Below are 27,028 nucleotides of genomic sequence, written 5' to 3'. Positions count from 1 at the left end.
ATCCGTATATCGGCTGCCATTGGTGCTTCTCTTCGTACGAGAGCCCCAGGAGCTTTTCGCCGCCAGAAGAGTCCAGGCTCACACCCAGCAAAGGAGTCGCGTCCCTCGGAACCTCGTGAATCGTCACCGACGCCACCAGCGTAAACTCGTAGTTTGCAAAGTGATACCGTTGATTCTGCCCCTGCTGGCTCACCGGCCAAAGTGCTCCTCCGCCAACCCCCGCAAACTTAAAGCCGTTCGGAACCTTCTCCGCATTTGCCGTGCTTGCGTTGACGCAGCGGTACGCATCCTCCCATACGTTTTGGGTGGCATTGTCGGACAAAAAGCCAGCAAGACCAACCGTAGTGACAGCGGGACCACAAACACGCTCTGACGACAAAGTGGCGGGATCAGCAGGGGTGCAAATGCTGGACAGGTGGCTGTCCCAATTCTTCCAGGACTGCAGCACGGATTTAATAATCATTAGCTCGCCAACCAGGCGCGCAAAAACAAGGCTGTACACCTCGTTAGTGTTGATCTCATGCAAACAGTACAGCTTATCATCCTTGTACAAGACGGAGCTGTAGGCGGAATTTTCATCACCAATGGATACTTGCCCAACGTTATAAATGCGCTGGTTATCCGTCAGCCAGAGGTTCAGTCGGTCGCGCAGCCACTTTCCCTTAAAATTCAGCGGGTGTGTGAAGAGCATCACACGCATTCCTTCGATGGTCACGGCAGTGAAGCTGCTCTGACTGCCGGGCTGGTCCGATTTTGGTGAGGGGCCCCACACACGCGAGAGCGTGCCGACAGCCTCCACCCACGGTCTCTCCATGTCACCGGAATTGTACACCAGACGGCGCGCCCGGTCAACCCGGGTGTTTACGATGAATTTATTTTTCCACTCAAGAACCACAGGTTCGGAGCAGCCAAAATCGCTCCTACCCTCTGAGAAATTCCACGTCTTGCCCTCATCTGCCGAATAAAAGATCTTGGAAAAAATTTGTTTTTTCATGTCCGTAACCTGCACAGGGTACACAAGATTCCCATTGGACGCCACAGTGGCAACACCTGCACCGCCGAGAAATTGCTTTGTAGGTATTCCTTCCATGTATGCCGGGAAAAATTCCTTCAGTGACACGGGACTCCCCCATGTGATATTCGCAGTTGTCTTGCCGTCTGCAGTGGACTTCGTAACCTCACCAACGGCAAGCAGAATATCCCAGTCGCTTCCATCAGGCTGCCAAGTCCAGTAGTTTTTCGATTTATTGTAGCTTCCAACCAGGACGTAAAGCTTGTTGCCCTTCACAATCACTGTGGGATCCACCACACGAGAAACAGACGATACACGACTGTTCTTGATGGCGATTTGAGTCTCCCACGTCTCCCCATCGTCCACGCTGTACTTCACTACCGTATCAATAAAGGAGTTGTCATTGGATGTCGTGTAGCGAGCGTCTGCAATGGCAACCATCACCCCGTCCACATTAACAAGGGCGGGAAGGCGGAACGAGTGGACAACCCGCTCGGTGACTTTGCCCTTGTCTTCAAACGGCACCGTCGAATTCCTACGCTTAAACAGCTCAATTCGACTCGATTCGGGTGCCAGGGCATGAGCAGGCACATTGGGGCAAAAATTCAAAAGGAAAAACAAAACAAGCACGTAAAGGAGCAATCGGGGCATTCTTTTCACCTTGACGCTTGAATTTTGACTCGTGATTGATATTTCCGTGTGAAGGTAACGCCTGTTTAATTACGTTGAATATTTGCCTGTGCTGCTGGCTGAATCCTGAGCTTGTCTATATAAATAGAACGGAAACAAGAAGGGGACAATGGAAAGGCAGTGGCCTCGTCATACCCTCGATGTTTATCCCAAGTATATATTCCGATAACCTCTCTCAAGACACGGTGTAATCTGTTAGAATTGGAGATATTATTCCTTAAAAAGCGGAATGCTTTAGCTTCCTCTAGCCACAAGACTCCGCCGCGAGGTCGGAATGAAAGAGGGTGGATGGCAAAAATAAAAATAAAAATAATTACAAATCTTCTAGACGCTGTTGGTTCCTTGAATCCCTCAATCTCAGCCAAACAGAAATAAATAGAAGAAATGACGTACAGCGATAGACTATTTTTATCAAGATAAATATGTTAAATTAGATAGTCCGCCTGCCCCGTGAACATTCTCTTCACAAGCTTCCAGTGAACAGTGGTCAAGCACAAAAAAAAAGAAAATTAAGAAAAACACGGCGGCCTTCCCTTCACAAAAAAAAAAAAAAAATTCAAGAAATGGGAAAGCAAGAATAATTTCTTTGGACAGGCATCGTTGTATTGTTCTTTCGCTTTATTAACCCTCAGTGCAGTATTTATTTGTTCGGCGGTCATCTTTTTCCGTTATTGACAGCGCTTTTAATTCTTAAAAAATTAAAAAATTAAAAGATTAAAAAGATCCTGGAAAAAACTTTAGCATGTGACAAGCTTTTTCTCCTATATAAAAGCCGTTACGCCTCTCTACCGTGCAAAACGCTAGCCTGATATTCATGGGAATGGTTTGTCAGCATCATTTAAATACACCACAGTATCATTCACATATATATTGTGTCCAAAAATGAAATTGTTAAGTCAAAAAGTAATTTACAGCATAACATGGCGGTAAAATCGACTTCCATTAATTCATTTAAAGTTTATTGTGAGAAAAAACTTTTCATTTTTATCCGTTGACAACTTACAGTAAATTCAAACAGTATTAAAAGAATCGAAAAATAGGCATAGCAAACATGGCACGCCAAGTCAGAAACTCGTTTCTTATTCCCCAACGCCGCAAAATATGTGGTGTACTCAACAATGCATTTGGCATCTCATGCCTTCCAGTGGCATGAACAAAAAATAAAAAGCACAAATAGACTACTGAGACAAGAAAAACTTCTGGTGCTCAATCCAATTCGCTTATTCTATTGCTCAATTGAATCTTTCTATTCCTCACCGCCATACAGCATTCCTCCAGTGGTTATATAAATTCTTTATAATACGCTGAACCAACCACTGTTTATGTATTCCTTTTTGCGTGGGTGTTTTTGTGAATTTTTTTTCTTGGGTATAGATGGCACGTTATTAGTCAAAAATAATATTATCGACAAGAAAAAAAATGACAACGCATTATAGGGGAAAAAACGTGTAAACAATTGCCCTTGCCCCGCCAAAACGTTTTGTCCGCGCACAAGAGGCAGTGTTATTGTCATTTCAAGCCATTCTCATTCTGCGGAGAGTCGGATGACGTCCCTCTGGCACTTCATTCGGTACTTGGTTTAAACATACGGTGGCCTTCACGCAGGTGCTTTGTGTGCGAAAGTGTTAACATCAAAAACTAACAGCAAAGCTCGCGACGCGGGGTGATATGCTGGAGCACCACAAAAAAGTATGTTCCATGCATGTCGCCCTTCTGACAAACAATAGGAGAAAAATATTACACACACACAAAAAACAGCCACAGGAAATGCCGCAAACAGCAACGGGAATTGACGGGAAAGCCGCAACTCACCAGCGACATCGCCAACGCCCGAGAAGCCGCGCTTCGCCGCGCCATTCTTCCCTGCCCGTCCTCGACCATACGCAGCCACCCGCGCCCCAAGGGAATCAAGGCGGCCGCCTCCCCGCCCCCGAAACCGCGAACGCCCGCGTCGATTACCGTGGCCGCGCGCGAGCATGCGGCCAGTTATTTGGAAATCCTCAAATGTGGGTGTGGGTATGTTTTTATTCTTCCTGTATTGGGCAGCGCGTCCCGGTTGTGTGGCGGATTGCGTTGTCGATGGTACGTCGGGGCTCTGGTGCTGATTTGGAGGTATGTGTATATTAACTTTTATTGTTAATTTCGTTTATTCTACTTTTGTTATAAACTTTAATTTTGCCTGCGTCATTTTTTTGGGTGGCTTGTGCTTGTTTTTGGGGCTGGCTCTTTGTTGTTGTTTTGTTTTTTTGTTTTTGTTCTGCTGTTTTTGTTTTGTTTTAATGTTGAACTCCGTTTTGTTCTTTGAGATGTGTTTGTGATGATGCCGGTGGTGGAATACTCGTTTTTTTTTTTTTTGCTTCTTTACTTTTGTCTTTTGCCTTGCAGCTTGAATTTCGCCATGAACCTCACAACTTGTATTGTTGGGGATTCCATATGCGGTTCTTTGGGTGATTCCAAGCTTTTAGAACCTGAAGGTGTTGTGTTTCTTAGGGGATACAGTACCTACGAGGGCAATCGACCAAATGAAGTTGCTGCTGCACAGGAAGGCGGTGGTGAAATCATTGCTGCCATTAATGGTTTGATAGAGGTAACGGATCGTGTAGTTTCAGTCAAAGGGATATCTACGCGATATCATCCTGAAATAGGGGACATTGTTATTGGTCGAGTAAAAGAGGTCAGTGGCAATCGGTGGCGTATTGATATTTCTGCCTATCAAGACGCGGTGATGCTGCTTTCGAACGCAACTGAGCCTGGTGGTATACTCAGAAGGAGGGGAAGAAATGATGAACTCACTATGAGACACATATTTGATCAAGACGAAATAGTCGTTGCTGAAGTGCAACGCATTTCTTCCGATGGTGTAGTTTCTCTTCATACTCGATGTGGTGAAAAATATGGAAAACTCACTGGTTTTGGAATGCTTGTGTTGGTCTCTCCTGCCTTGGTAAGGCGCGCGAAACATCATTTTTTGAAACTTGTTATTTTGCCGGTGGGTATTATTCTTGGGACTAATGGAATGGTTTGGGTGAACCCAAACGTGGCACAGAGGGGGGGAACAGACAATTCCTTGTATTTTAACGAGCAAACAGATGTTGACGTGAGACGAAGTGTCGCGCGTGTGGCAAACTGCATTAAGGTAATGAACTTTGCCCGGCTCCCAATATTTGCAAAAACCATTGAAGCTTCCGTGAAATTGTCCATTGATGTGGGAATTGGGCCATTTGATGTTCTACATAATTCGAATTACGATTTAATAACAAATGCCGTCATGGAGGCCATAACAAAACGAAAACGTCAGAGATCATAAAACCTTTATATAATTTGTTGTTGTTATTTTTAAGCTTCTTTTTTTCGGCTTCTGGTCAAAATGTAGTAAAAAAAAAAAAAAGAAAACTGCTGTGTAAACTGTTATATATACTTCTATTTATTTATTTATTTTATTTTATTATTTATTTATTCTGGATTAGGTGGGGATAAAAATGAAAATCCGTTTACACAAAAGTCGTTTTTTACCTTCACTCATAGCTCTGATATATGTAATATGTTTTGCTAAAATGTGGTACGACGACAGCGAGAGCGAAGTGATGAATCAGATTCCGCATAAGCCCTCATATTTTAACCCCATGTATAGTCATACAGACACGCTTATTATGATTCCTTGTCATGGTGTCCTAAGATCTTTGAACGCTTACGATTGGCAGAAACAAAGTTTGTGGGAATTCGAGAATCATCAGCTTCGTGATGGTGTAAATTTACCTTTTTGTCTTGCATCTCATATTCGACGAGCATTACAGATTTTGAAAGAGAGATTTGATTCCTCTATATTGATTTTTTCGGGAGGTCAGACCAAAGTTGGTGCGGGGCCCCGTAGCGAAGCTCTAAGTTATTATCTTGTGGCTGAGGAAACCAATTTATTTGGTCTCTTCAATTCCAGTGTTCAGATTAGGAATGCTCTTGAAAGCCGAATCTTTACTGAAGAATTTGCTCGGGACTCATTGGAAAATTTGTTGTTTAGTATCGCACGTTTTTACGAAATAACGGGTCATTTTCCTGAATCGATCATCGTTGTTGGATGGAAACACAAAAAAGAGCGTTTTTTGAAATATCATAGACAGGCCTTACGTTATCCAGCGGAAAATTTTTTTTATATAGGGCTTGCATTTGAGGACGCAGCTCCCTTTGTGAGGGATCTGGAACCGTATCGGCTTGCTCTACCATACAGTGATGCCATTGCTCTTTCTTATGTTAGTAAGGATATGTATCTTTGTACTGCTGGGAAAGAAACGAAAAATAAAAGAAATCCCCAGTTTCGTTATCCGCCTTACGGGATAACTTGTCCCCCCCTTCTTCCGCTGCTGCGACACTGTGGTCCGCATCTTATTGATCGCAGTCTGGTTCCATGGAAGTAACTAATTATTATTTAGTCTTATTCTTGTACTTTAGTATATAAATATACCCTATTTGAGACAAACGATTCTTTCTTGTTTGAGTGATGTTTTTTGTTTGAGCTTTTTTTAAAGCATTTGATCTTTTTTTTTTTTTTTTTTTTCTGATGTGTCTTTTAGATGTCTTCCCCCAGCGAATTGTTTGAGGGTTTGAAAGTCGATTTTAGGGAAGAGCTGGAGGCGGAAGATATTTATGGTTCCAAAAACTCTGAAGGGTTTGAGCGACTCTTTGAGAGGAGCGAAAAATGTAAACGGAATGTAACACAGCTTTCTACTATTCTCCAATCTCTTATCTTTCAGGAAAACGAAATTGAGACTGAAGGTGAACTTGAGGCTATTATAGAATACATTGTGGGCACTGGTTTATATGGCCAGAGTAGCAGTCTTGAGGCCAAGGAGTTCAGAAAGAAGATTCGTGCCTCGTTTGAGTATGAATGGCATGAGTTTCAAAAGGAGAACTCTTTCATCTCCTCTTCTCGGGCTATGCGTACTTTGCCATATCGCTTTTCCCTGCCTTCTCTCGAAAAAGCACAGCTTGAAATGCTGACCGAGTTGAGTTCAAGAGGGATGAGTAACGGGAGCTTGGGTACGGTTTTGCTTCGTATCTGGTACATAGATCTTGTTGGTTGTACCTGTTCCACATTGCGGGGATTTCCGTTTGACATGAAGGCTTCAGATGCAATACTGATCACAATGGAACGCCTGTTTTTGATTACAAATTTTGACAAAAGTAAAAGCCAAGGAATCATGTACGTTTTCAAAATACAGGGACGAAAGGAATACGTTTATGGGGATGAAATATTGATTAATTTTTGCTACATAAGGGACAGTGTGACACAGCAGCGGGAGGTAAATGTGGTTGTTGAGCCGCATGAGAAGACACTTCTAACTGACCCTATATTTGTGCCTTCGTACTCGTACTTCAGCAAAACCAGTGATGAAAATCACCATGTTTTTTATAAAAGTGAATCTCCCGATGACATCTCCACAGGAATTAGTGTTTGGGATATTGAAGGTAAATTGGTAGTCAAAATTGGAGAGAATCTCTGTAATCTTGTCTTTACTTCAGAGAGAGCAAAGGAAGAAGGTGTTCGCGAAGGCGATTTATTGTATCTTGCATTGCTTGTAGAAGTTTACCATGGTGCCAAATTGGTTTGTCGACCTCAGATGACTAAGTGGACAGTGTGTAATGATTTGGTTGCGTCGAATGAGCTTACTACTTCTTCCTCTGTTAATTGGGGAAAGGAAACGAAACTGACATTTGATATGCTAGTTTCTAATGCCCCTCGAGAAATCAAATTGTGTATTAGTCTGTTGGCCACCTGTGGGGAACGCTTTTGTAGTGTGAATTCTCTCAGCGCCGAAGAAATTGTTCAAAAAGCAGAAGAGCGTATTGGTGTAAAAAAGATGGAGGAATGTCATCTGAGCCCCGTATTCTTTTTAGGGTATGCTTCTGTCCAAGTATTTGACTATATGGCTTGTATGCAGACAGGAAAGCTAGATATGCGTCTTTGGAGCACAAAGAAAAAGGCAAACCCAATGTGTCCTATCCCAAAGAATTCCAATAAAAATGATATGGGGTTTTCTTTGATCTTTCCCAGTTTTAATAAACCCGTGGTGATCCCGAACGTTGCACCTCCAGATTCCAAAAGGCGTGACTGGGAACAGCAACTTCTTGATAGTGATCTTTGCCTTGTTGGAAATTTGAGAGAAAGCAAAATTGAACAGTTAAGACAGTTAAAGCGAATCCTTGCAAGTGACCCACTGACTGAACTTACAACAATTGATAAGGTGCTTCTCTGGAAACATCGAGGAGAACTCATTTTGCGCCCGAGAGCACTTGCAAAGTTTCTTCTTGCTGTTAATTGGCTTCGGCCTTATGCTGTATATGAGGCTCATACTATTTTACCACAATGGGCTCCTCTTCAACCGATGGATGCGCTTGAATTACTAGATATACGATATGCGGATATCGTTGTTCGAGAGCATGCTGTAAAGTATCTGAACGGTATGACAGATTACGAACTCAAAGGGTGTGTTTTACAATTGGTACAAGTTCTTAAGCATGAACCCTATCATGATTCCGCTTTATTTAGATTTTTGTTGAGAAGGTCATTACAATCGCCGCATATGATCGGCCATTATGTTTTTTGGTACCTGGTTTCAGAGATGGAGAATACATCCGTTTCTGAACGCTATGGACTTCTATTGGAAGAATTGATCCGTCGCATGCCAGAAAGAAAAGTTTATTTGCGTCAATTGTATTTAGCTGATCAATTGTTTGAATGTGCGATGCGTGTTAAAGATGCGCCGAAAAAGGATCGCATTGACTGTCTTCGAGAGCATCTTCAAGGCTTGCGTTTGCCACGCCGCTTTACCCTCCCCATAAACCCGGCAATGGAGTGTAGCGGTCTCGATATTGGTAAGTGCAAAGTAATGGATTCAAAAAAATTTCCTCTTTGGCTTGTATTTAGAAACTATCAAGAAGAAGGTGATCCTTTTTACGTGATTTTTAAGGCAGGGGATGATTTGCGACAAGATTTGTTTACTCTTCAACTTCTTGAATTGATGGATTCCCTTTGGAAGTCTTGTGGGTTATACCTCCACATCATTCCTTATGGGTGCATTACTACTGGAGAGGGAGTCGGAATGATTGAGGTTGTTCTTAACAGTGATACTGTTGCAAACATAACTCGCAAATATGGTGGTGCACAAGCTGCCTTCCGTGAGGAACCGCTCATGAATTGGCTAAGGCAGTTTAACCGGGAAAGAGACGAAGTGGAAAGATGTCTCTGGAATTTTATCTGCAGCGTTGCCGGATATACTGTAGCAACATATGTTTTGGGTATCGGTGATCGTCACAATGATAATATTATGCTTCGCCAGGACGGAACCCTTTTTCATATTGATTTTGGTCATTTCTTGGGAAACTTTAAGACGAAATTTGGTATTAAAAGGGAAACCGCGCCTTTTATTTTTACACCAATGTACGTCTATATGTTGGGAGGACAAAGTAGTCCTATTTATTTGTATTTTGTGGATCTGGCATGTCATGCCTTCAACGTTGTAAGACGTTTTGGTGGTACGCTGATGACTCACTTTATGCTAATGCTTTCGACAGGCATACCAGAACTACAGAAGATTGAGGACATTGGCTGGCTAAGAACTGTTTTGCTTATTGATCGTTCAAGTGAGGAGGCAAGGGAACATTATCGGCTTCAAATAGCCCTTGCTACGAGCAACTTTCGTACTCTGTTCAATGACTATATTCATATTATGACACATTAGTGTTAAATTCATAGTACAGGGTGTAATTACTTTTGTTTTGTTTGTCTGTTGTCGTTGCATGTATTCATATTTATTTATTTTTGTTGTTGTATGTGGGGGTTTATTCCATTTTGTGTTTCTTATTTTTCTCTTGTGTATTTCCGTCTGAATTTCATGGAAAAAGAAACAAGAAATATGTTTGGGCGAGCCGTGATTTATTTTATTTTATTTCTTTTTCCTTGTTGTTATTCGTAGATCAAGATCATGGCTTGGTGGAATCAGTTAACGAAGCAGATGCTGCTGCGACTCTCAAAGCACCCAACGGTGCATAGGTACGCACGTCAAGGAATGAACTATGTGAGGGATCACCCTTCCGGCAGAAAAGTATCCTCCGCGATGTCAAACTCTTGGGTAGAAATAAGGAGCCGCGTAGAGTCCTCTACTTCAGCTTTCCGCACCTTGGGCTTTGATGGCAATAATAAGAACGGCGGGTACGCCAAACAAGTCTTTACCCTTTGGAATGAATATAAAGGGCGTGTGTTTTCATTTATCGTTGTGAATTTCATGGGGATTTTGTTTTTTTTTCAATTTGGCTCCGCCCTGTGGCAAATGTTCAAGCAGATGGTGTCAACTCTTTTTACTGAACCGGAGAAGAAGCTCAAGAAAAATGAGGGCTCTTCTCGTGCCATCAATGTCTACGTGGCCGGTGCCGAAGGTATTGAGGAGAAAAAGAAAAAGGTCATTTTGCAACAGCAGCAACAGCAACGGGAACAGGAGGAAGAGAAGCATCCAGTTGAAATGGAAAATGTGGACCAATTCTCATTTGTCTTTTCTGACGGCACCGATGCACACGCAAAGCAGTCCATGCTGCGTCTGGAACGTGATATTTTTGGCGACGTTAAGAAACCAGATTTCTCCACCTCATTTAAATTTCGCATGGGTGAAGACGAGGAGTTCAGGCCCTCTGCAAAGAAATAATGTGCTACCGCCGTCTTTTTTACATTTGTGTGTGTGTGGCGGGGCGCGGGACTGATTTTCCGCGGTTGTTTATTCACAGCTTTTGACGCACACGTCTGGAGTTGCGCCGAGGAATGGAAAGGGGGCGAGGCCGATCAATCAGATCTGGGAATATCAGGCGGAAGGAAAAAAATCGTATTGGTAATTTTATTTGTTGTCGTTTTGTTTTGTTTTTCCCAAGGAAAAGAAAAAAGAAAAAAATGAAAATATATAAATATATGTGTGTAATTGTTGAGGGCCTTTTTCCCCTCTCTTCCCTCCACTATATATTGGTCCCTCATTTATCTACATGAGAAGTGTAGATGTTATTTTTTTTTTTTTTCTTTTTTTTATTGTGAAGGGTTTTTTTTTCTTTTATTATGCCTGTCCCTTCCCATGTAAGCGTTGCGACCCTGCAGTCGGTATTACAAACCGTTTGCTCCACAGGGGAGCCAGCCATAATTGCCCCGTCCTCGTTTTTGGGAGAGCTGGACACCGTCGTCGATGAGGTAAAAAGACATGGAATGAAACTGGCAAGCATTCCTCATGGTGGAATCACTATTCTTCCCCCTGTTCCAATCAGTGGTACCGAACTCTTCGACTTTTGCGCAGAGTATTGTAAAGCTCAAACGCACGAAGAGAGGTTGGCCGTGCGTCATAAAATAAATAACCATAATTTCTTAATGCAGGACCCTCTTCTGCGGATGCCCTGCCGACAACTGTATAACCCGGCCGACTATGTGCTGCGTATAGTTCACCTCTGCTCAGAGCTTGTTTCTGCTTCAGAGGAAGAGTACCACGGGGCCTACGGCGTCGCACCACTTCTTCATATTAACCCTGTTCAAGATGTTTGCGGCAAGCTGCGCAGCATGTTTCAATCTGGCAGCCTTTACGTCAAGCCTTGGATTCTCGAGGAGGAGGAGGAACGACGAGAAATGGACGAAAGCAACAGAGGCGTGCTTTTCAATTCAGATTCTTTTGGAAATGGCCGGGGCGGCAGCAGCATCAGCAGCAGTGAACGGAGCGTCGATGAGAACGACGTGGCAGACGAGGATCTAACCGGAGAGGAGGTTGTTGACAACGCGACGGATACAGTGGTGGAGTACCTCTCTGAAAAGGACTTTGACGTGGTAACGGAGAGCGGTATATTCTATGATGATTCTGGGGAACGGGTGCATGCCATTTATCTCCGAGGTGGAATTAAGAAGGAACTCTGTCAGCGGGCCGCTATTGCCATTGAAGAAGCTGCGACGACCAAAAATCTGCGCAAAGCCGTCAATGGAGGGAAAACGAACCCGGAAACGGGTATTGTGGGCTACTATGACTACTTGAATAATCCCACACAGCGCAAGTGCCGTGAGACAGAGTTTACACGAAAAAATTGGAGTTCTGTAGTCGACTCCTGCGAGCCATTTCTTGTGGCACTAAATAAACTTTACAGCGAGTGTGCCCCGACGCATTACAAACTTCAACGCATTGCTATACCGCACCATTATCAATTGTTTAATACGGTTTTTAGCACAATGACGGTTAATCGAAATTTTCGAACTGCCGTTCACACGGATCGGGGTGACTTCCGCAGTGGACTGGCCGCTCTCTGCGTGATAGACGGGGTCTTTGAAGGGTGCCATTTGGCGATTAAAAAGTTGGGGAAGGCATTTCGTCTTGAAACAGGGGATGTTTTGTTCTTTGATACTTCCCTGGAACACGGGAACACCGAGGTCCACAACTTTGATTATTGCTGGAAGCGGGTGAGCGTTGTCTGCTACCTGCGAAATGGCCTCATGTCTCAAATATGCGAGATGGAACGACGCCGATGGCTTCAGAAGCAGATGTTGAAGCAACGTCTTCTGGATAGGAGTCGCCAGAGTGTTATAAACCTAAATGCCACGGACCCAAATCTTCCTCCCATATACCTTCCTGGAAGATTGCTGGAGGTTCTCTCCCCCGTTCAACAAGCCGCTCTTGGATTTGTTGTGGATCGACTTAGCAAAGGCAACGGGTGTGTAATTGCGCTGACGATGGGATTGGGAAAAACGTTGCTTTCCCTGGCACTGTGCTATTCGCATATGTATGACCAAAATCCACGGGATGTACTTATTTTGGCACCGAAGATTGTTCTTACTCATTGGACAGGAGAAAAGCAAAAGTGGGAAAAGTACGGCCTTGTTTTTTCACATTTTGTCGTCTCCGATGGGACGGACTCCGTTTCCTTTGAAATCGCACTCAAGCGATATAAACAACAGCTCAATGGGGAGTTGCCCAGAACCAGTCATGTGTTTGTCATCAACCCCGAGTACATCCGGACGGTCCTGAAAAAACTCACCGGATTTCGTCCAAGTCTTATTATTGTCGATGAGGGTCACCGTGTGTCCTCCAAGGGAAGCAAATTGAAGGACTGGTTGGAGGGACTGCGGTGCACGGCGCGTGTGATACTCTCTGGAACGCCTGTGCAGAACAATGCGGAGGAATTATACCGACTCATCGGCTGGATAAACAGCGACGTTCATTCTGTTCTACCCCCACGTGTGTTTACGGATCTTGCGGGGACTATCAATCGTTACATTAATGGAGATGATTCGGCACTTGCCGCAGCCGTGTCTGCGCAACGTTATATTCAAGAGTGGATGTGTTCCTATGTTTTTAGCGTCATGAAGACAGACCTTCCACCACTTAATGACTATATTATTATTTGTGGATTTTCCAGCATTCAAAGGAAAATGCTTGAGGATCATTTTGGGATGGAAGGGATCGATGGGCTGACAAGCATAAAGGCATCTGAGCACCGTCCATATCACCTCTCCACACATCCGCTTTGTTTTTTGGGATTTATATCCGGAGTCTATAAATCGCTTAATGGAAATCATAAGTTGACGCCTGAGGCGGAGGAAGAGCTTGAGTCGCAGGAGTATGCATCGCAGCTATATTCACTGACCGAAGATGACATTGGACTGATTGATGAGTGTTTATCGCTGGTGAACTCTGGTTTCCTAACGGAGTTTGTGGGCCTAAGTGGGAAGATGACTGTTCTCATTTCAATATTGCATTCAATTCGTGAAAAAAAGGAGAAGGCCATCATCTTCTCTCAATACGTCGGATCACAAGACTTTATCTCGCGAACATTGACTTCATTTGACATCGTCTCCTCCACCATCCGCGGAAGGGACTGTCATGAACGTCGAAGACGAACAATAGAGAAATTTAGAGAGGATGAGAAAATTACTTGCCTTCTCTTATCAACTCAAATTGGCGCGTATGGCCTTGACTTCACTGCCGCAAACCACGTTATCCTGTGGGACAGTTGGTGGAACCCTCAAGTGGAGTCGCAGGCCATCGCACGAGCATACAGAAGGAATCAAACACGAGCAGTCATTGTTTACCGTCTTGCCTCGGAGTTCGAGGATACAATTGTCCTCAAAACGCAGATAAGGAAACTGGCACTATTCAGATGTATTATGAATGAGGAAGCATCACGTGCGGTACCTCCTGAAGAGCTGCTGGATTGCGTTGACACCGAAGAAGATGAAGGAAGGCGCTTTTTATGGCGTTCCCTTAAGAAGAGTTACCTGGAGGGTGGTGCACCGGCGGTATCCAAGGTATTCCGTCATGGCGACACGGTGAGAAGTGAATCATGGTCTTAATAACTGCATATATTTGGTTGTTGTTTTTTATTCTTTTAAGATGTGTTTGTGTGTCATTTTGGCACGGTTTCCTCCCATAATCTTATATTGGTGTTGTGTTTGTTTTACTGTATAATTAACACGTGAACGGAGAAAATAAACGCAAATAAATAAATATGCGCTTCATATTTGCTCTTCGTGTTTTTTTCCAATGATAATGTTAGGGTTTTCGGTACGCCTTCTTGCCTTTCATTGGACTGACCTCTGTCATGCATGCAAGAATCTCTCTCTCTCTCTCTCCTTTTTTTTTTTTTGTGTGTGTGTTTTGTTTTGGTTAACTATACATAGTATTTTTGCTGCTGTTTTTTTTTTTTTTTTTTTTTTTTTTTTGCATTTACGGAAGCCAAGTTGCAGACCGAACATGATGATCAGCTGCAGGTGTACATGGACGGTGCCATTTGAAGACTGAAGCATGGGAACAATGACGTTGCTGGATGTAAAGCCAATGCCGCCGCAGGCCACTCTGGAGCGGGAGAAGAGCATTTGCCTGACCCAAGAACTTCAGACGTTTGTTGTTTATGAAGTCGAGCTGGGCTTCTAGAAACGTTGAGGCATGAGCGTTTGACGAACGAAAGGAAATGGACCGTTTCTTGCGGGAAACACTGGTCAAGACAAAAGCAGAGCTCCTTAATAAAGCGGCGCTGTGGGAGCTCTGGTGGCGCTTAAGAAAGTAGAAGGTTATGATACAAATTAAGAGCCCCTTGTTTTTTTTTTTTTTTTTTTTTTTTGTGGGTGTCTGTGGGTACCCGAAAAATTGGGACGATGCCGTAGCCCCTTTTTGTGAAATGTTCATTGGCTTTGATCAGCGGCTTACCAGGGAGATGCAACTTTGACGCGAAGAGAGGGGAGACAAATGGATGAGACGCTTGAATGAAACCTTGCTCTCACTGTCCAGAAGTGCAGGCTTTAGAGAGTGACGGCGAGGAGAGGGGAACTCTGCTGCCGTACTGAATAGGTGGGGGGGTAAGGGTTATCTACCTATAAGTTTTGTAGGGTGTTTTGCTTTCTTGTTGTTCTCGTTGTTGGTATTCTTTTGTGAGCTTCCCCCTCATCTCACCATTGCTCACCTGATGATTTGTTACTCCTGCCCATGTCATTTCATGCATCCATTCTCATCCCTGTAACGGACAGTGGAACCCCTTTAACTTGCTGGGGATTGTTTGCATTTACTATTACCACTATTATTGATATTATTATTTGCTTGTTTCATTGCTTTCTCATTATAAACAGTAACACAACAACGGAAAACTAAAGAAAGAAATGGAGCAATGCCCCTTAGCCGTATGGTGAGGACCCGCCTACGCTTCAAGCTGCATGTGGTAAGAAGACGGTTACGTAAGCGGAGAGTGATACAAGCAGTTCCAAAATTGGACGCAAAGAAATTGCGGTCGTGTTCTTTGTTTGCTAAGTGGCCTTTAGAGGCCCTGTCCGATCTACGCCGGCGGATGTTGTGGGAAGTCCACCTTAAAGGGGAGACGATCCTGTATGGCGGGGAGCCGTGTAGCGTGTCGTCGTTGTTTTGGATCGCATCGGGAAAACTCTCGGAGGTGCCGAACAGGCGTGAGAAAAGTGGGACAAGGCGGCCTTCGAATAAGGAGGAGGAGGGTGTGGCCTCCATGGAGACGGTTGGGTCCGCAGAGCACTCCTCTGTTTCTCCGCACGTCGAGTTTGACCAAACTCTCGACACCTTCAGCGCTGGCCAGTTTGCTGCGGGAGAGCGTCTTTTTCTAGGCGCGACTTATCATAGAACCATGCGCTGTGAAAGCGACGTCACAGGTTTTGCTGTGAGTTTCCGCACCGTTCAAAAAATACAGAGAAAATGGGGTGTGCCACGCGAGGCCTCTGTATCCGCAGCGAAAGAAATTGTGAAGAAGCAAATGTTGAGAAGAGACGAGAAACCTTTGTTGAAACTCGCCCTGTTTAAAAATCGAGTTTTGCGGGGCCTCGATGCCACAACACTGAGTATCATTTGGGTCCTTCTCTCCCCTATGGTAGTGTGCGCCAATGAATTAATCTGTGCCGACATTTTTGACGCGGAAAACATTAGTTTCATTCAGTCCGGGGATGTGCGTGTGGGGTTCAAGCGGGGTCAACAAAAAGAAATAATTCTCTCTTGTGGTAGCGCCGTTGGATTACAGAGCTTTGCGCCGTCTGAAATGCCCCGTGGTCGTGGAGAAGGGCATACGGCAGCCGTGGCTGTCACCTTTTCTCAATTATGGAGCGTTGGACGGAAGGCGTTCTCGGAAATGGTGAGCGAAAGGGAGTGGGGAAAATGTGCGGCAATTGCTCTGAGGACGATACATTTTCATGTAGACGATGAGATGCTGAGAAAGGTTGCGATATTCTCATTACTTCCCAGATCCAAGATTATGGCGCTTGCAAAACGGGCGGAATTACGCTTCGTTCGCGGTGATGAATATATACTGCCCCCTTGGAGGCGACCACAAGAAGCCATCGTGATCTTGGTAGGCACCGTGTATTTTACGCAGAAGACTCCTGCCGAGGAAGCATTGAATAATGGGAAAACGGACAGAATTAGAATTCCTTGTGGCTATCCTGTGGCATTTGCCGAGTGTGTTGCGGGAATGCCATTGAAGTCCGGCGTGTTTGCCGCGACAGGTGCTCTCATCGTTAGCCTAACGCGTCGCGCCATGTTGGAGAGTCTCTCGGAAAATGGCGCCGGAAATGACATTGAGCCCGTGGTTTTGGAAGCAGCGATGAATCAATTAAATGTCTCGCCCTCCTCTCGCAGTGCGACGCGCAATGCTAATAAGGCCCAGGAAGAGGCTTTGCAAGACATGCGGAATTATTCACGGCCGCAAAATGGCAACCTGCCGTCATGGAAGAACGAGCTCCAGGACCTGTGCTCTCCCAATGATGATGTAGGTGAAATGATTGAGCTACATACCCAGGTGCTATCAACCCTCGCCCTGCAGGTGCATAACCTCCGCCCAAGCATGTGGAAGGCAGGTCGTGTGGGAGTTCACTACGACAATGCGTCCCGCATCGCTATGAAGAAAATACCGAACAACGAGTCGCCAAGTTGTCACCGATCACGATCCTGTTTTACTATTGACAAAAAAGGCCGTGTTATGTTTTGCAGCAAAGGAGCTATCGCAGAGAGGAAAAAGATGGGCCGTGTGCAGCCAAATGATGTGCTAAGCGGGACGGAAGGAAATAGGGAAATCCCAAGACAGGCGTTGCCAATTTGTTTGCCAGTCAAGAATGGTCTTTCAAAACCATCCCAAAAACTTCCGTCCTTTTCAGCCCTGCGATGCGCTCCAAGCGAGAAACTTGCTGCCGTCGTGGGTCATTCTCCTGTGTCTCAGAGGGTGATGGAACTTCGGCGCGAGGGGAAGCGGTTAAAAGATGAAGCCGAAAACAATTATATTTTCCCATTGGATTGTTTTTTGCCCAATCAGCGGCACAATAACCCACACAAACATATATAATGTAATATAGTGGAGAAGATGTAAATGCGTACATGAGAATTAGTGTCTTGTTGCCTTTGTTGTCTCTTCTCGTTTTCTCCCTGAGACTGCAGCTGGATGGCTGTGTGGCTGGAGAACGAGGGCCGAAGTGAGTGGTGGGGGAGAAATGCTTAAGATGGTTTTCCTGCTGGCAAACACTTATCGGCCCCTATCTCTGTCTGCTTGTGTCTCTTTTCCATTGCAGCCTATTGAGCCCCTCTTTTGTTGATTTCTTTGTTGGGGAGGGTTTTTTTTTTGTTAGTGTGAGGAGGCGTGGCGTGTGGGCGAGTCATGCCAAGCCCGCTAACCGTGTACGTGCTTGGCTCCCCGGCCTCGGGAAAAACAAGCCTGCTGCGTCAGCTCTCCTGCATGTGTGAAAATGGCACTCTGCGTACCCGTCCGACCCATGACGCCCCAACGAAGGGACAGGAAGTTTATTCACTTGTCATTCAAGCACCGCAGCCAAAGGCGTTATCCTGCACGGTCGAAATTCGCGAGTTGGGCGGAGAAATGGCACCGGTGTGGGAGAAGTTTATTCAGTCATTTATGAACTCCATAAAAGGCAAGGGCGGTCCCAATTGTGCTCTGATGTTTTTCGTGGATGCATTATCTCCTCACCTGCTCCCTCTGGCCTCTGTCATGCTCAGCCGACTAAAAGGTTCCGATGGGGTTTGTCGGAACTGGCCGACGATGGTGCTGCTGAGCAAGGCCCTTGCAATGAACGCCATGACGGAGGAAGAGTTGTGGTTTTTTCTCCCAGCAGATAACTGCAAAAATATCCAGGTGTTTTCCGTCGATTCTTGGAATGGGCTTGGGCTTGGCGATGTGCTGGCATGGCTTAGCGGCGTGGCGTCCTCGTGCTAGGGTTCTTTAGACGAACTTGGAGGGACCAAACGGAAGGAAAATATGTGTATACGGAGGGATCTCCGCCTATATGACTGTATGAATTACAGGCCTTACTTTTGCTGGCAATAACTTAACTGCTTTTTGAACTCGTGAAAGATTATTGACGTGAGGGTGTGAGGGTTCGTTGGGTGGATCCTATATTCTGTCGGGCTCTCTACTCACTCACGACAGAAATGAGAGGAGGCGAGTTGTCGAAAGGTGGGATTGTGTCTGCGTTGTTTGTTGCCTGTCTCTTGTTGGCGCCACTCGCTTTTAACGACGCATGAAGAAGCCGGTTGGAAGTTTTCTTTGTATTCCCTGGCAACACTGTGTGACCTAGGACCCATTCTGTTATTCCTTTCCCTTTTTTTTTTTTTTTTTTTTTTTAGGGATAGTGTCAGAACTTTTTTTCTTTCCGTGCTTGCTGTCTCCCACCAGCGGCAGCATTTCTCCGCAGAAAGACGACTGCGGAGGAGGAGACATCACCAGACTGACGGAAAAAAAAAACGATAGAAAAAAGGGGGCGTGGTGGGGGAAAATATGCATGGGAAGGAGCATCGCCCACGCGGGTGTTCTTTTGACGGGCCCCTTTACGACATCTCTGGATATCTGCTCTCACATCCCCTAGCCTTCCTTGCAGCTTCACCCACCACCCGGCAGGTGGCCGAACGCATCGTTTGTGAGACACTGCTCCGGAGCACAGTGATGCACCAAACCGGTAAAAATCAGCTGGAAGGGGAGCTGTGGCTGCCGCACAGCGGTGCCTGGTGCGGGCAACTGTCAAACCTCAAGTACACTTTGTGGTGGATTCGGCGACAGGCAGATGCCAACGACGGTAAATTGGCAGCTCTCTTTTTTGCGTATCGTAGCTCTATAGAAGACCTTACGGACGTGAAGGACCTGCGTGGCCTTCGCTTTCTGTTTATCCCAGAGGCTATTTTACTCAATAAAACGTTGTCCCCCCTTGCTTCGTGTCCCACATTGGAACACCTCTGGCTACGCTCCTGCCGCACTCTCACGCGGGTGGAGGCGTTGAGCCATCTTCATTCTCTCAAAAGCCTTGATTTGTCTAGGACGGGGGTAACAGACGACGGACTTCTTGCACTGACTGCCTGTCACTTATTGGAGGAGGTGGATCTCTCCGGCTGTGACTTTATTTGTGCTCTTCCTTTTATGAAGAGCATGGGGTGCCTCCGCGTGCTCAAACTGCGTAACTCGGGCATAACAGATCGTGCCATCTCCGCCATTGGCGCCGCCACCGCACTGGTTCACTTGGACATCGCTGGGTGTTTCCTCGTCACTTCCCTCAACCCACTTGGAGGCCTAAAAAGGCTTGAGTGGATGAATGCCTCGTGGTGTGGGATCCGTGACGGCGGCGTAGAGGGTCTTTCCTGCTGTGGCAACCTGGAATATTTGAGCATGGCCCGCTGCTGGGATATTCACAATGTGAATGTCCTGGGCGTGCTTTCAAAACTTCAAGTTCTTGACCTTTGTGGAACAAATGTGGATGATGAAGGCATTGCGGGGCTCTCCCGCTGTGCGTCACTATGTAGTTTGAGCCTCAGCGACTGTTTTTGCATTTACTCCGTCCGTGCGCTGGCAGCCATGCCAAGTCTTAAGGAGATGGATGTGTCCTACACGGCCGTGACCGAAGAAAGCCTCTCGCTGCTCCCAAGTTGGGTACGCGTTGTAAGGAAACCCGTTTGCGTTGTCTCATCTAATGACTCAATAACCTTTTTTAGAAGTCCGAGGACACCCTTGTTGTCTATAACTCCGTTTGTTGGTTGATTTGCTTCCTTTTACAAAGTAGTCAACCAGTTTTTCCCTCTCTTTTCCCTCTGTACCTCTTACTCGTAGTTTACTTTTCTTGATGCATGCAACTTGTGAGTACAACGAAGACGGGGAAAAAGTAAAAAATAAAAATAAAAAACATGTGCGCAACTCTAAAAGGGTGGGTAGGAAAAATTTTTATTGAGAGGCTTCTGGTTTTGTTTTTGTTTTCTTTTTTTTTTTTTTTTTGTGTGTGTGTGTGTATTTCTGCCTTGAGAATTTTCGTTGCTTGAATGATTTATTTGGCCATAAAAACGAGTAATTTACCCAACTGATGCCGCTTGGCATGTTTGAGCGTCTACATATTAAATACATGCGTATAAAAATGTCATTTTGTGTGGATTTGTGTTTTGTGCCGTACTTGTATTCTCTGCGTTGGCTGCAGGGTGGCGGTGCTTGCTAGTTTGCACCCATCTTTCTTTTTTTTTTTTTGCTGCCGGCTGCGTACGCGAGGGCCTGGGAAGAAAAGCAACAAAAAAAGTGGGGAATCGAGTCAATGTTCTGCAGACTGCGCGCGGGAAGTCGTCTCGGAGGTGAGGCGCTGCGTTCTGAAGTGCTGGTGTCGCAGAGGCGACTACTCAACATAAACCGCAGCGTTCAAACGCGGTGGGAGGCGGAGAACCAAGCGGCGTCGCAGAAGCGCACCGACTACGACTTTGACAAGGAGCAGTGGTCCAAGCAGATGCGCTTTGCGTCGATGGATTGTATTATGAATCCTGACATCACCCCCATCCGCTACACGACGATCACAGGTCTCAACAAGGCCTTCCGGCGATTCATGACGATGCGGAAACTTGTCGAGCGTCGTCCGGACTTTAATCCGGAGGACCTTAAGAAACTTTTCGTTCAGTTAAAGACAATATCGCATTCCCTTAACCCGGAGGATCTGAAACTGCTGCAGCGTATCACGACACACGGGGAAGCGAGTCGTATTGGGAAGGAAATTAAATTAGGTATGAATGAGGAGTTTTCCAAGAAGAGCTGGAAGTCCCTGAAGATGCAGGCGGTCCAGAACACGTACCAAATTGAGCTGGACTCCTTTCAGTTGGTGAACTGTTACATGGGGCAAATGGCACAGGAAGACTGGCTCCAGATCACTTACAAGTGCGAGTACCGCGAGCGGCCTGATGAGGCATCGGAGTGGCAGAGCATGTGCGAGTACCCCGTCTTTGAGGTTCGTCTTGGCGACGGGGTACAGTCGTCCAACACACACGCGTTCATCGTTGTGGGTGTCATGCGGAAGGATGGTACGCGGTACGGGAAAGACTCCCAGGATGCCGCCGCCCTGCGAAAACAGTTTGACCGCAGTAGGAAGTGGTTCTAATCGCTACCACTTCTGGTTTGTTTGTTTTTTTTTTCCTCTCGTGTCACATTGTTCTTGTTGTTTTTTTGTTGCCCGTGCAGTTGGAAATGGCGAGGGGTGGAGAAGATAGAGCAATCCGAATGTTCTTGTTGCTCACGGGAGTGTGTAGTCCCATGCACGTGGTGAGTGCCGCTGTGGGGCATTTTGGAAAGAACTGCGGCATCGTACAGTGGCGTGGTGGGATTGCACGTGTCATTTGCCCTGAGTGCATCCACGCGACGAGACTCCCTTAAAGGCACCGATGGAGGCACACACACACACACACACACGCAAGAGAGACAGAGAGAAACCGGGCGCAAAGTTATTCAGAAAAGTTCTTTTAGATTCGGTGCAAAGCCCTTTTCTTCCTTTTACTTTATTCTTTTTTTTTTGTTTTTCATTTTTGTTGTTGTTTTGCGCAGACGGTGGCACGAATTCATTGATACCCCTGCCATGCTTGCAAGTTGCTTCTTGTTTCTCTGTCTTCTGTGGCGTAGGCGTGAGAAGGAGAGAGAGAGAGAAAAAAAAAAAAGGAAGGGGAAAAGTAAAAGGGCAACGATGGAGGCTGTTGCTGAAAGTTACTTTACCAGCGGTGACATGAAGGCGGCAGCCACATTTTACTGCAATCTGATGGTATTGCATCCTAGGTACGTGAAGATGGCACGTATATGTAGAGTTCTGGCGGATCCCTCCGCGGTCCCCCAGCCACACCGGTACGCAGACATCGTGGAGGCACTTTTAGAGCCCACCGTCACCCATGAGGCCCTCTTTGGTGTCGATGCGGGTCCTGCAGACATCAACAAGGCCTACCAGCGCTGGACACTCTTGGTGCATCCGGACAAGAACCCCTACCCAAGGGCAGGGGACGCCTTCAAGCGGCTTTTTACTCTCAAGACGATGGCACTCGAAACCGCCAACGCGATGAAGGAGAGGAAAGATTGTGGAAACTTATTGCACGGCGGTAGAAGACGTGGGAGAAAGAATTCCAATAAAAAGTCGGATGCTCCCGCAGCGCGAAGTCGACATGATGCAAACGCATCCCTCTCCGTACAGTCATCGGTGATTGACATGACGCTCTCCGAGTTGAAGAAGAAACAAGTCATCCTGAAGTCTTTGAAGCGAAAGGACATTGATGACAACGAGCTCCCGGAATTAAGGGCCGCTCTCCGTAGAGTGCGGGAACGTCGCTTCTGCTCGCGTCCCACGACGCCGTCGGTATTGACAGCCCCATGCATGACGACACCGTCACTCTCACCAGAGCAGTCCGTCTTGTCCACCGCTTCATGTCCGCCGCACGGATTCCACCCCGCGACGGAAAAGCAAAAATCGCTGACGCCTCCACCGCTTCCAAAAATAGGCACATTGCTGAAGACAGTGGCTTTGGACGAACAAATACAAAGCAGCTCAACCGTCAACTCTTCGCAGTGTGTGCTGTCCGACACGGTTTTGGAGGAGCAACTGGATGAATTATTCACGGAGGAAGTCCGCCCGGGCCAAGAACAAACCACGACTGACGTGGAGCCGGAGTTACCTGAAAATGAAGATGTAAAGAAATTGAATGAAAAAAATGGAATAGAGAACACATGTTCTATCATTCGGAAACCAGAAATTGCAAATTCCTCCCCGTCGCCGCCCGCGTCGGTGACGGATGACGGCGTGCCGCTCAAAGATGCGGTCAAGGGAAGTATCATTGAGTTGATTCGAGGCATTCAAGAGATTAAGGTCAACCGAACAAAACTTCGGCTGAGTTGTGATCTCACGTTTGCCACATATGAACGGGAGAAGCAACAGCAGAAAAGAGAAGCTGACATGAAAGGGAAATTTGCGGAATGATTGGGCTTTGCATGGGGGATACACCAGATATTCTACAAAAACGGTATGTATATTTCCCCATTCACCTATTTCACGGAATGCGCTGTGTGTTTCTTATTGTAGTTCCCCCTTTTGTTTGTTGTGTTGTGTTGTGTTGTTTTTCTTTACCCATTATTGTAATTATCCTTTCTTTATTTGTACATTAGGAAGGGGCAGGACAAGGGGAAAAAAAAAAAAATTTTTTTTTTTTGAAGGGTACCTTTGCTCCCACTTTATTGCGTGATTGTACCCCATCGTGCGGTATGAACGATGAGTTTATCCTTCTCCCACTTATCACTGTGTGTACGATTTCTTCCTTATCTATCTGGTTACTCTCTCTCTCTCTATATATATATATATGAATCTCTCATCGTCTTTCTTTGCGTGCATTGCAGTGATAAGAAAACAAAACTGAAGGAGTGAAAAAGAAAAAAGACCCCTTACGCAGCCAACCACACACACACACACACACACAGAGGGAGAGAGAGAACGAGAGGGGAGTACACATAACGTCACAAGGCGTGGAAACGCGGGGGAGCGGTGAGCCATGCCGTTACCAAAGTGCTGGCAGACCATATCGCTGCCCGAGCTGGCACCCTCACGTCGGGCGGCTGGTGGCACAGCTGCAGCGCCGGGGGCGGCTGTTTTTGTTCCCCCTTCTGTTTCCTCGCTGAATTTTGATGAGGAGGCCGTTGTGGACACAGACAGGAAGATTGAGCGACACCGCTACGCCAAGCTGCTGCTGCACCATGTGGCGCGTTACCAGCAATTCACATCGACGGATCTTTTTGCCGAAACCTTTCTGCGAGATATTGCACTTCAGGATGGCGTCACCCCGCAGGCACGAGCAGCAGCTGCAACGTGGGTAATGAAGCTTATGTGCAGCAGCTCTTCAAAAAAATGGTTGATGGAGCCCCTCGTGGACGCCCTTTTTCCCGCAATATATCGGGACTACGACGAGCAAAAACTTGACCACGCACCCCCTTCGATCCAAGCCCTCGTGAATGACCGGACTCTTCTCCGCGACAACCCGTACTTCTCTCACTCCATGTACGTGCAGGATATCGTGACGATTAATGCAACCATCGAGACTCTTTCACGAAAAATTCAGCGCACATTTCCAGCGATCATGCAGTGGAAAAGACTTGTGGTTATACTCGCTGAATATGTGAGAAACACGATCAAACGGAGGGCCTTTTCGGCATGGCGGGAGTTAGCCAGGCGACGCCGTACAGATGATTTGCTTCGACGCAATGTTATTATTCGTCACGAGAAAAATATACGTTCTTCGCGCCTTCAGGCGGCCTTTTTTCGATGGAAAACCGCGGTGGAGACTTCCCGCACGGAATATCTGACGGAGCGGTTGCACCAGGCGGCATTTCAGTTAGAGAGCGCCAAAAATCAGTTTCAGATGCAGTGCTTCCGATCCGACAAGTTGCAGCTCAGTCATGAGCAGGGACAAGTCGAAATTCAGAATCTCATAGAAGAGCGTGATGAGTTGTTGAGAAGCGTGGAGGAGCTTAAAGAGACCCTTGTCCTCAGAGAGAAGGAACACCAGGATCGCATGAAGAATTGTGTTAGGGAAGTGGTGACACTTGTACAGCAGCAACGGTGCATACTGCGGAGGGCGATTGATGCCCGTCTTTGCGTTGAGGAGATTACGGCTGGCTGGCTTGACGAGGCGATAAGTGAGTTTAAGTCAAAGGCAGCGGATGAGGAGGCGTTGCCGCCTGGCTACAAATTTCTTCTGAAGTGGTGCAACCAAATATATTTTAGGCAGAGGACTAAAAAGCCCCTGCGGGTTTCCAACTTTGCGGCGGACTTTGCAAACGGTGAGGCGTATCTTCTTCTCCTGCAATATGTCTTTTCGGGGGATCAGTTGGCCACAATAAAGCCCCCACCGCCGCCGATGTGGTTGTCGAAGGTCAACAAGACAGAAAGGTTGAATCGGGTGTGTCAGTTTGCCGCAAGCACCCCGCTTGCCATCGCCTTGGAGCCGGTGGATCTTTCCGAGAAGCGAGAGGACAAAATTGCCGCAGCCGTCGCAGAGATATTTTTGTACCACATCAGAGAAAAGCGAGTCATGTACACAAAAAGGGCTTTACAAATTGTTAGTGATGTGGCGTTGCGGTCTGAACCCGGCGCTAATAATTTTGCTGCCGCGATAAACACCCCTACTAGGAGTGAATCCGCGAGTGGCAAGGATAGTGCTTCTGATAGTGTCGGTGTGTTTGATGATGGTTTTGGCGGCGCCGCGAGTTTTCATGATGAAGAAACGCTGCGACGACAAGTGATGGAGTGGGGATGCGAACTGGAGCAATGGGAAGCGGAACTGCAGAGGAATGTGGTGCAGGAAAACAAGCTGCAGCACTGTGGTGTGACCATCGCTCACGATGCCGCCCATATGATGCGGGAAAGAAGCAAAGGACAGCCCGTGTATGTTGTGACGTCAAGCACGGGTCTTATATTTACCAGCATCAACGCAAAAAACATGGAAGACCTCCGAACGAAGTTCAAAATGCCAAATCCGCAAGGATGGAAGACGTTGGTTCGAGTGGCGCTCAAAAATGTACTCTGGAAGCACTTGCGGCTCATCGCATCCCACTTTTACCACTTCGCCGGTGTTGATGCTCGGAAAATGAGCGAGGTGCAGTTTTGGCGCTTCGTCGAGGAAACCCAAGTGGCGGCTGAGCCATTAGCTCCATTGGTGGCTATGCAAATCTTTGACGCGGTCGTTTCTCCACAAATTGCATCGATCTGGCGCGTCGCTGGGAAGGATGAAAAGCGGGAGAAGATGCTGGAAGCCGTGCAAGAGCAAATTGAAATACGCTTTCTGAAGCCCAACCAGTTTACTGAAATACTCGTGCGCCTTGCGGTGGCACGGTACAAGGGTGGCATCATTGAGGCGACGGAACATTTTTTGTCGGAACTGCGGCTTCCTGTCATGGAGCATATTTTGCCCATAACGCTCCTCTTTTACGAGCCAGAGTCGCAGCGAGTCATGAGTTATTTTCAGCACGATCTGGCTCGCGTGTTCTTTTTTTATATGAATCATCAGTTAAACGAGAGTCTGAAGGGACGGTCTCACAAAATGCAAGGCTGCGGACGTTTCATGGCGCGTCTCTCTTATACGACTTACATAAAGATGTTTGCCGACTGCGATTTTATTCTTCCGGAGCAGGATGGCGAGTCCGGCAGCGTTGGCTACCAACGAAAGACACGTTTTATGTCTATAGACGAGGTATTGAAAATGTTAGAGGACGTGCAAAGACGCATTCCATCGATTTCCCCCGGAGAACTGTGCTTTTCGCTCTTCTTGGAGACGTTTGGCGTGGCCTGCACGTACTGGTGGCCGGATCCAGCTGTGCCACTATCACGCAAACTTGCCGCATTCCTTTCGCGTCTTGTGGAGAAGTTACGCGCGGTGTTCGCGAGTGACGTGCTAATTTTGGGCAACCCGCCGTGCGTTTCTCTTGAGGGCGGCGCACATGTGGAGTTATTCTAACAGCTGACTCAAAAGAAAAAAAAAAAAAGGGGGGGGGGGGGGGGGGGGGGGGGGG

General features: G+C 46.5%; 12 protein-coding genes across 12 annotated transcripts, besides 20 other annotated features; 11 read left to right on the top strand and 1 right to left on the bottom strand.

Annotated features, from left to right (window-relative positions):
- On the bottom strand, positions 1-1,663 carry Tc00.1047053508859.118 (trans-sialidase, putative; the record flags this gene model as incomplete). Its single annotated transcript, XM_806989.1, has 1 exon — positions 1-1,663. A coding segment is annotated over one exon (1,663 nt), but the record flags the coding sequence as incomplete, so codon positions are not given.
- Positions 1-2,589: a sequence feature (areas not merged during assembly with more than two copies in the genome that could not be assigned to a particular haplotype).
- Positions 1,741-2,176: a mobile genetic element.
- Positions 1,996-2,015: a microsatellite.
- Positions 2,384-2,423: a sequence feature (AT_rich).
- Positions 2,590-3,124: a sequence feature (haploid, non-Esmeraldo-like haplotype).
- Positions 3,125-27,028: a sequence feature (heterozygous, non-Esmeraldo-like haplotype).
- Positions 3,929-3,980: a microsatellite.
- Positions 4,020-5,009, top strand: Tc00.1047053508859.109 (exosome complex exonuclease, putative; the record flags this gene model as incomplete). The annotated part of the gene is made up of 1 exon (XM_806988.1): positions 4,020-5,009. The coding sequence occupies one exon, from the start codon at positions 4,020-4,022 to the stop codon at positions 5,007-5,009; it is 990 nt and encodes a 329-aa protein (XP_812081.1).
- Positions 5,124-5,160: a microsatellite.
- Positions 5,182-6,111, top strand: Tc00.1047053508859.100 (hypothetical protein, conserved; the record flags this gene model as incomplete). Its single annotated transcript, XM_806986.1, has 1 exon — positions 5,182-6,111. The coding sequence occupies one exon, from the start codon at positions 5,182-5,184 to the stop codon at positions 6,109-6,111; it is 930 nt and encodes a 309-aa protein (XP_812079.1).
- Positions 6,232-6,251: a microsatellite.
- Tc00.1047053508859.90 (phosphatidylinositol 3-kinase 2, putative) lies at positions 6,268-9,435 on the top strand (the record flags this gene model as incomplete). The annotated part of the gene is made up of 1 exon (XM_806985.1): positions 6,268-9,435. The coding sequence occupies one exon, from the start codon at positions 6,268-6,270 to the stop codon at positions 9,433-9,435; it is 3,168 nt and encodes a 1,055-aa protein (XP_812078.1).
- On the top strand, positions 9,679-10,392 carry Tc00.1047053508859.80 (hypothetical protein, conserved; the record flags this gene model as incomplete). Its single annotated transcript, XM_806984.1, has 1 exon — positions 9,679-10,392. The coding sequence occupies one exon, from the start codon at positions 9,679-9,681 to the stop codon at positions 10,390-10,392; it is 714 nt and encodes a 237-aa protein (XP_812077.1).
- Positions 10,740-10,762: a microsatellite.
- Positions 10,791-14,051, top strand: Tc00.1047053508859.74 (SNF2 DNA repair protein, putative; the record flags this gene model as incomplete). The annotated part of the gene is made up of 1 exon (XM_806987.1): positions 10,791-14,051. The coding sequence occupies one exon, from the start codon at positions 10,791-10,793 to the stop codon at positions 14,049-14,051; it is 3,261 nt and encodes a 1,086-aa protein (XP_812080.1).
- Positions 14,393-14,420: a microsatellite.
- Positions 14,795-14,818: a microsatellite.
- Positions 15,359-17,542, top strand: Tc00.1047053508859.70 (hypothetical protein, conserved; the record flags this gene model as incomplete). Its single annotated transcript, XM_806983.1, has 1 exon — positions 15,359-17,542. The coding sequence occupies one exon, from the start codon at positions 15,359-15,361 to the stop codon at positions 17,540-17,542; it is 2,184 nt and encodes a 727-aa protein (XP_812076.1).
- Positions 17,852-18,424, top strand: Tc00.1047053508859.50 (hypothetical protein, conserved; the record flags this gene model as incomplete). The annotated part of the gene is made up of 1 exon (XM_806982.1): positions 17,852-18,424. One exon carries the CDS (start codon positions 17,852-17,854, stop codon positions 18,422-18,424), a length of 573 nt encoding a protein of 190 aa, XP_812075.1.
- Positions 18,810-18,832: a microsatellite.
- On the top strand, positions 18,986-20,233 carry Tc00.1047053508859.40 (leucine-rich repeat protein (LRRP), putative; the record flags this gene model as incomplete). The annotated part of the gene is made up of 1 exon (XM_806981.1): positions 18,986-20,233. The coding sequence occupies one exon, from the start codon at positions 18,986-18,988 to the stop codon at positions 20,231-20,233; it is 1,248 nt and encodes a 415-aa protein (XP_812074.1).
- Positions 20,432-20,464: a microsatellite.
- Tc00.1047053508859.30 (hypothetical protein, conserved) lies at positions 20,772-21,599 on the top strand (the record flags this gene model as incomplete). The annotated part of the gene is made up of 1 exon (XM_806980.1): positions 20,772-21,599. One exon carries the CDS (start codon positions 20,772-20,774, stop codon positions 21,597-21,599), a length of 828 nt encoding a protein of 275 aa, XP_812073.1.
- Positions 21,887-21,910: a microsatellite.
- Positions 21,978-22,033: a sequence feature (A-rich).
- On the top strand, positions 22,176-23,450 carry Tc00.1047053508859.20 (hypothetical protein, conserved; the record flags this gene model as incomplete). The annotated part of the gene is made up of 1 exon (XM_806979.1): positions 22,176-23,450. One exon carries the CDS (start codon positions 22,176-22,178, stop codon positions 23,448-23,450), a length of 1,275 nt encoding a protein of 424 aa, XP_812072.1.
- Positions 23,567-23,587: a microsatellite.
- Positions 23,655-23,679: a sequence feature (AT_rich).
- Positions 23,922-23,943: a microsatellite.
- Positions 24,016-26,973, top strand: Tc00.1047053508859.10 (hypothetical protein, conserved; the record flags this gene model as incomplete). The annotated part of the gene is made up of 1 exon (XM_806978.1): positions 24,016-26,973. One exon carries the CDS (start codon positions 24,016-24,018, stop codon positions 26,971-26,973), a length of 2,958 nt encoding a protein of 985 aa, XP_812071.1.
- Positions 27,002-27,028: a microsatellite.

Source organism: Trypanosoma cruzi, genomic scaffold (assembly GCF_000209065.1).
Source record: "Trypanosoma cruzi strain CL Brener 1047053517081 genomic scaffold, whole genome shotgun sequence".
NCBI lineage: Eukaryota > Euglenozoa > Kinetoplastea > Trypanosomatida > Trypanosomatidae > Trypanosoma > Trypanosoma cruzi.
Note: the sequence above shows the minus strand (reverse complement) of the source record. Positions and strands in the feature narration are given on the sequence as shown.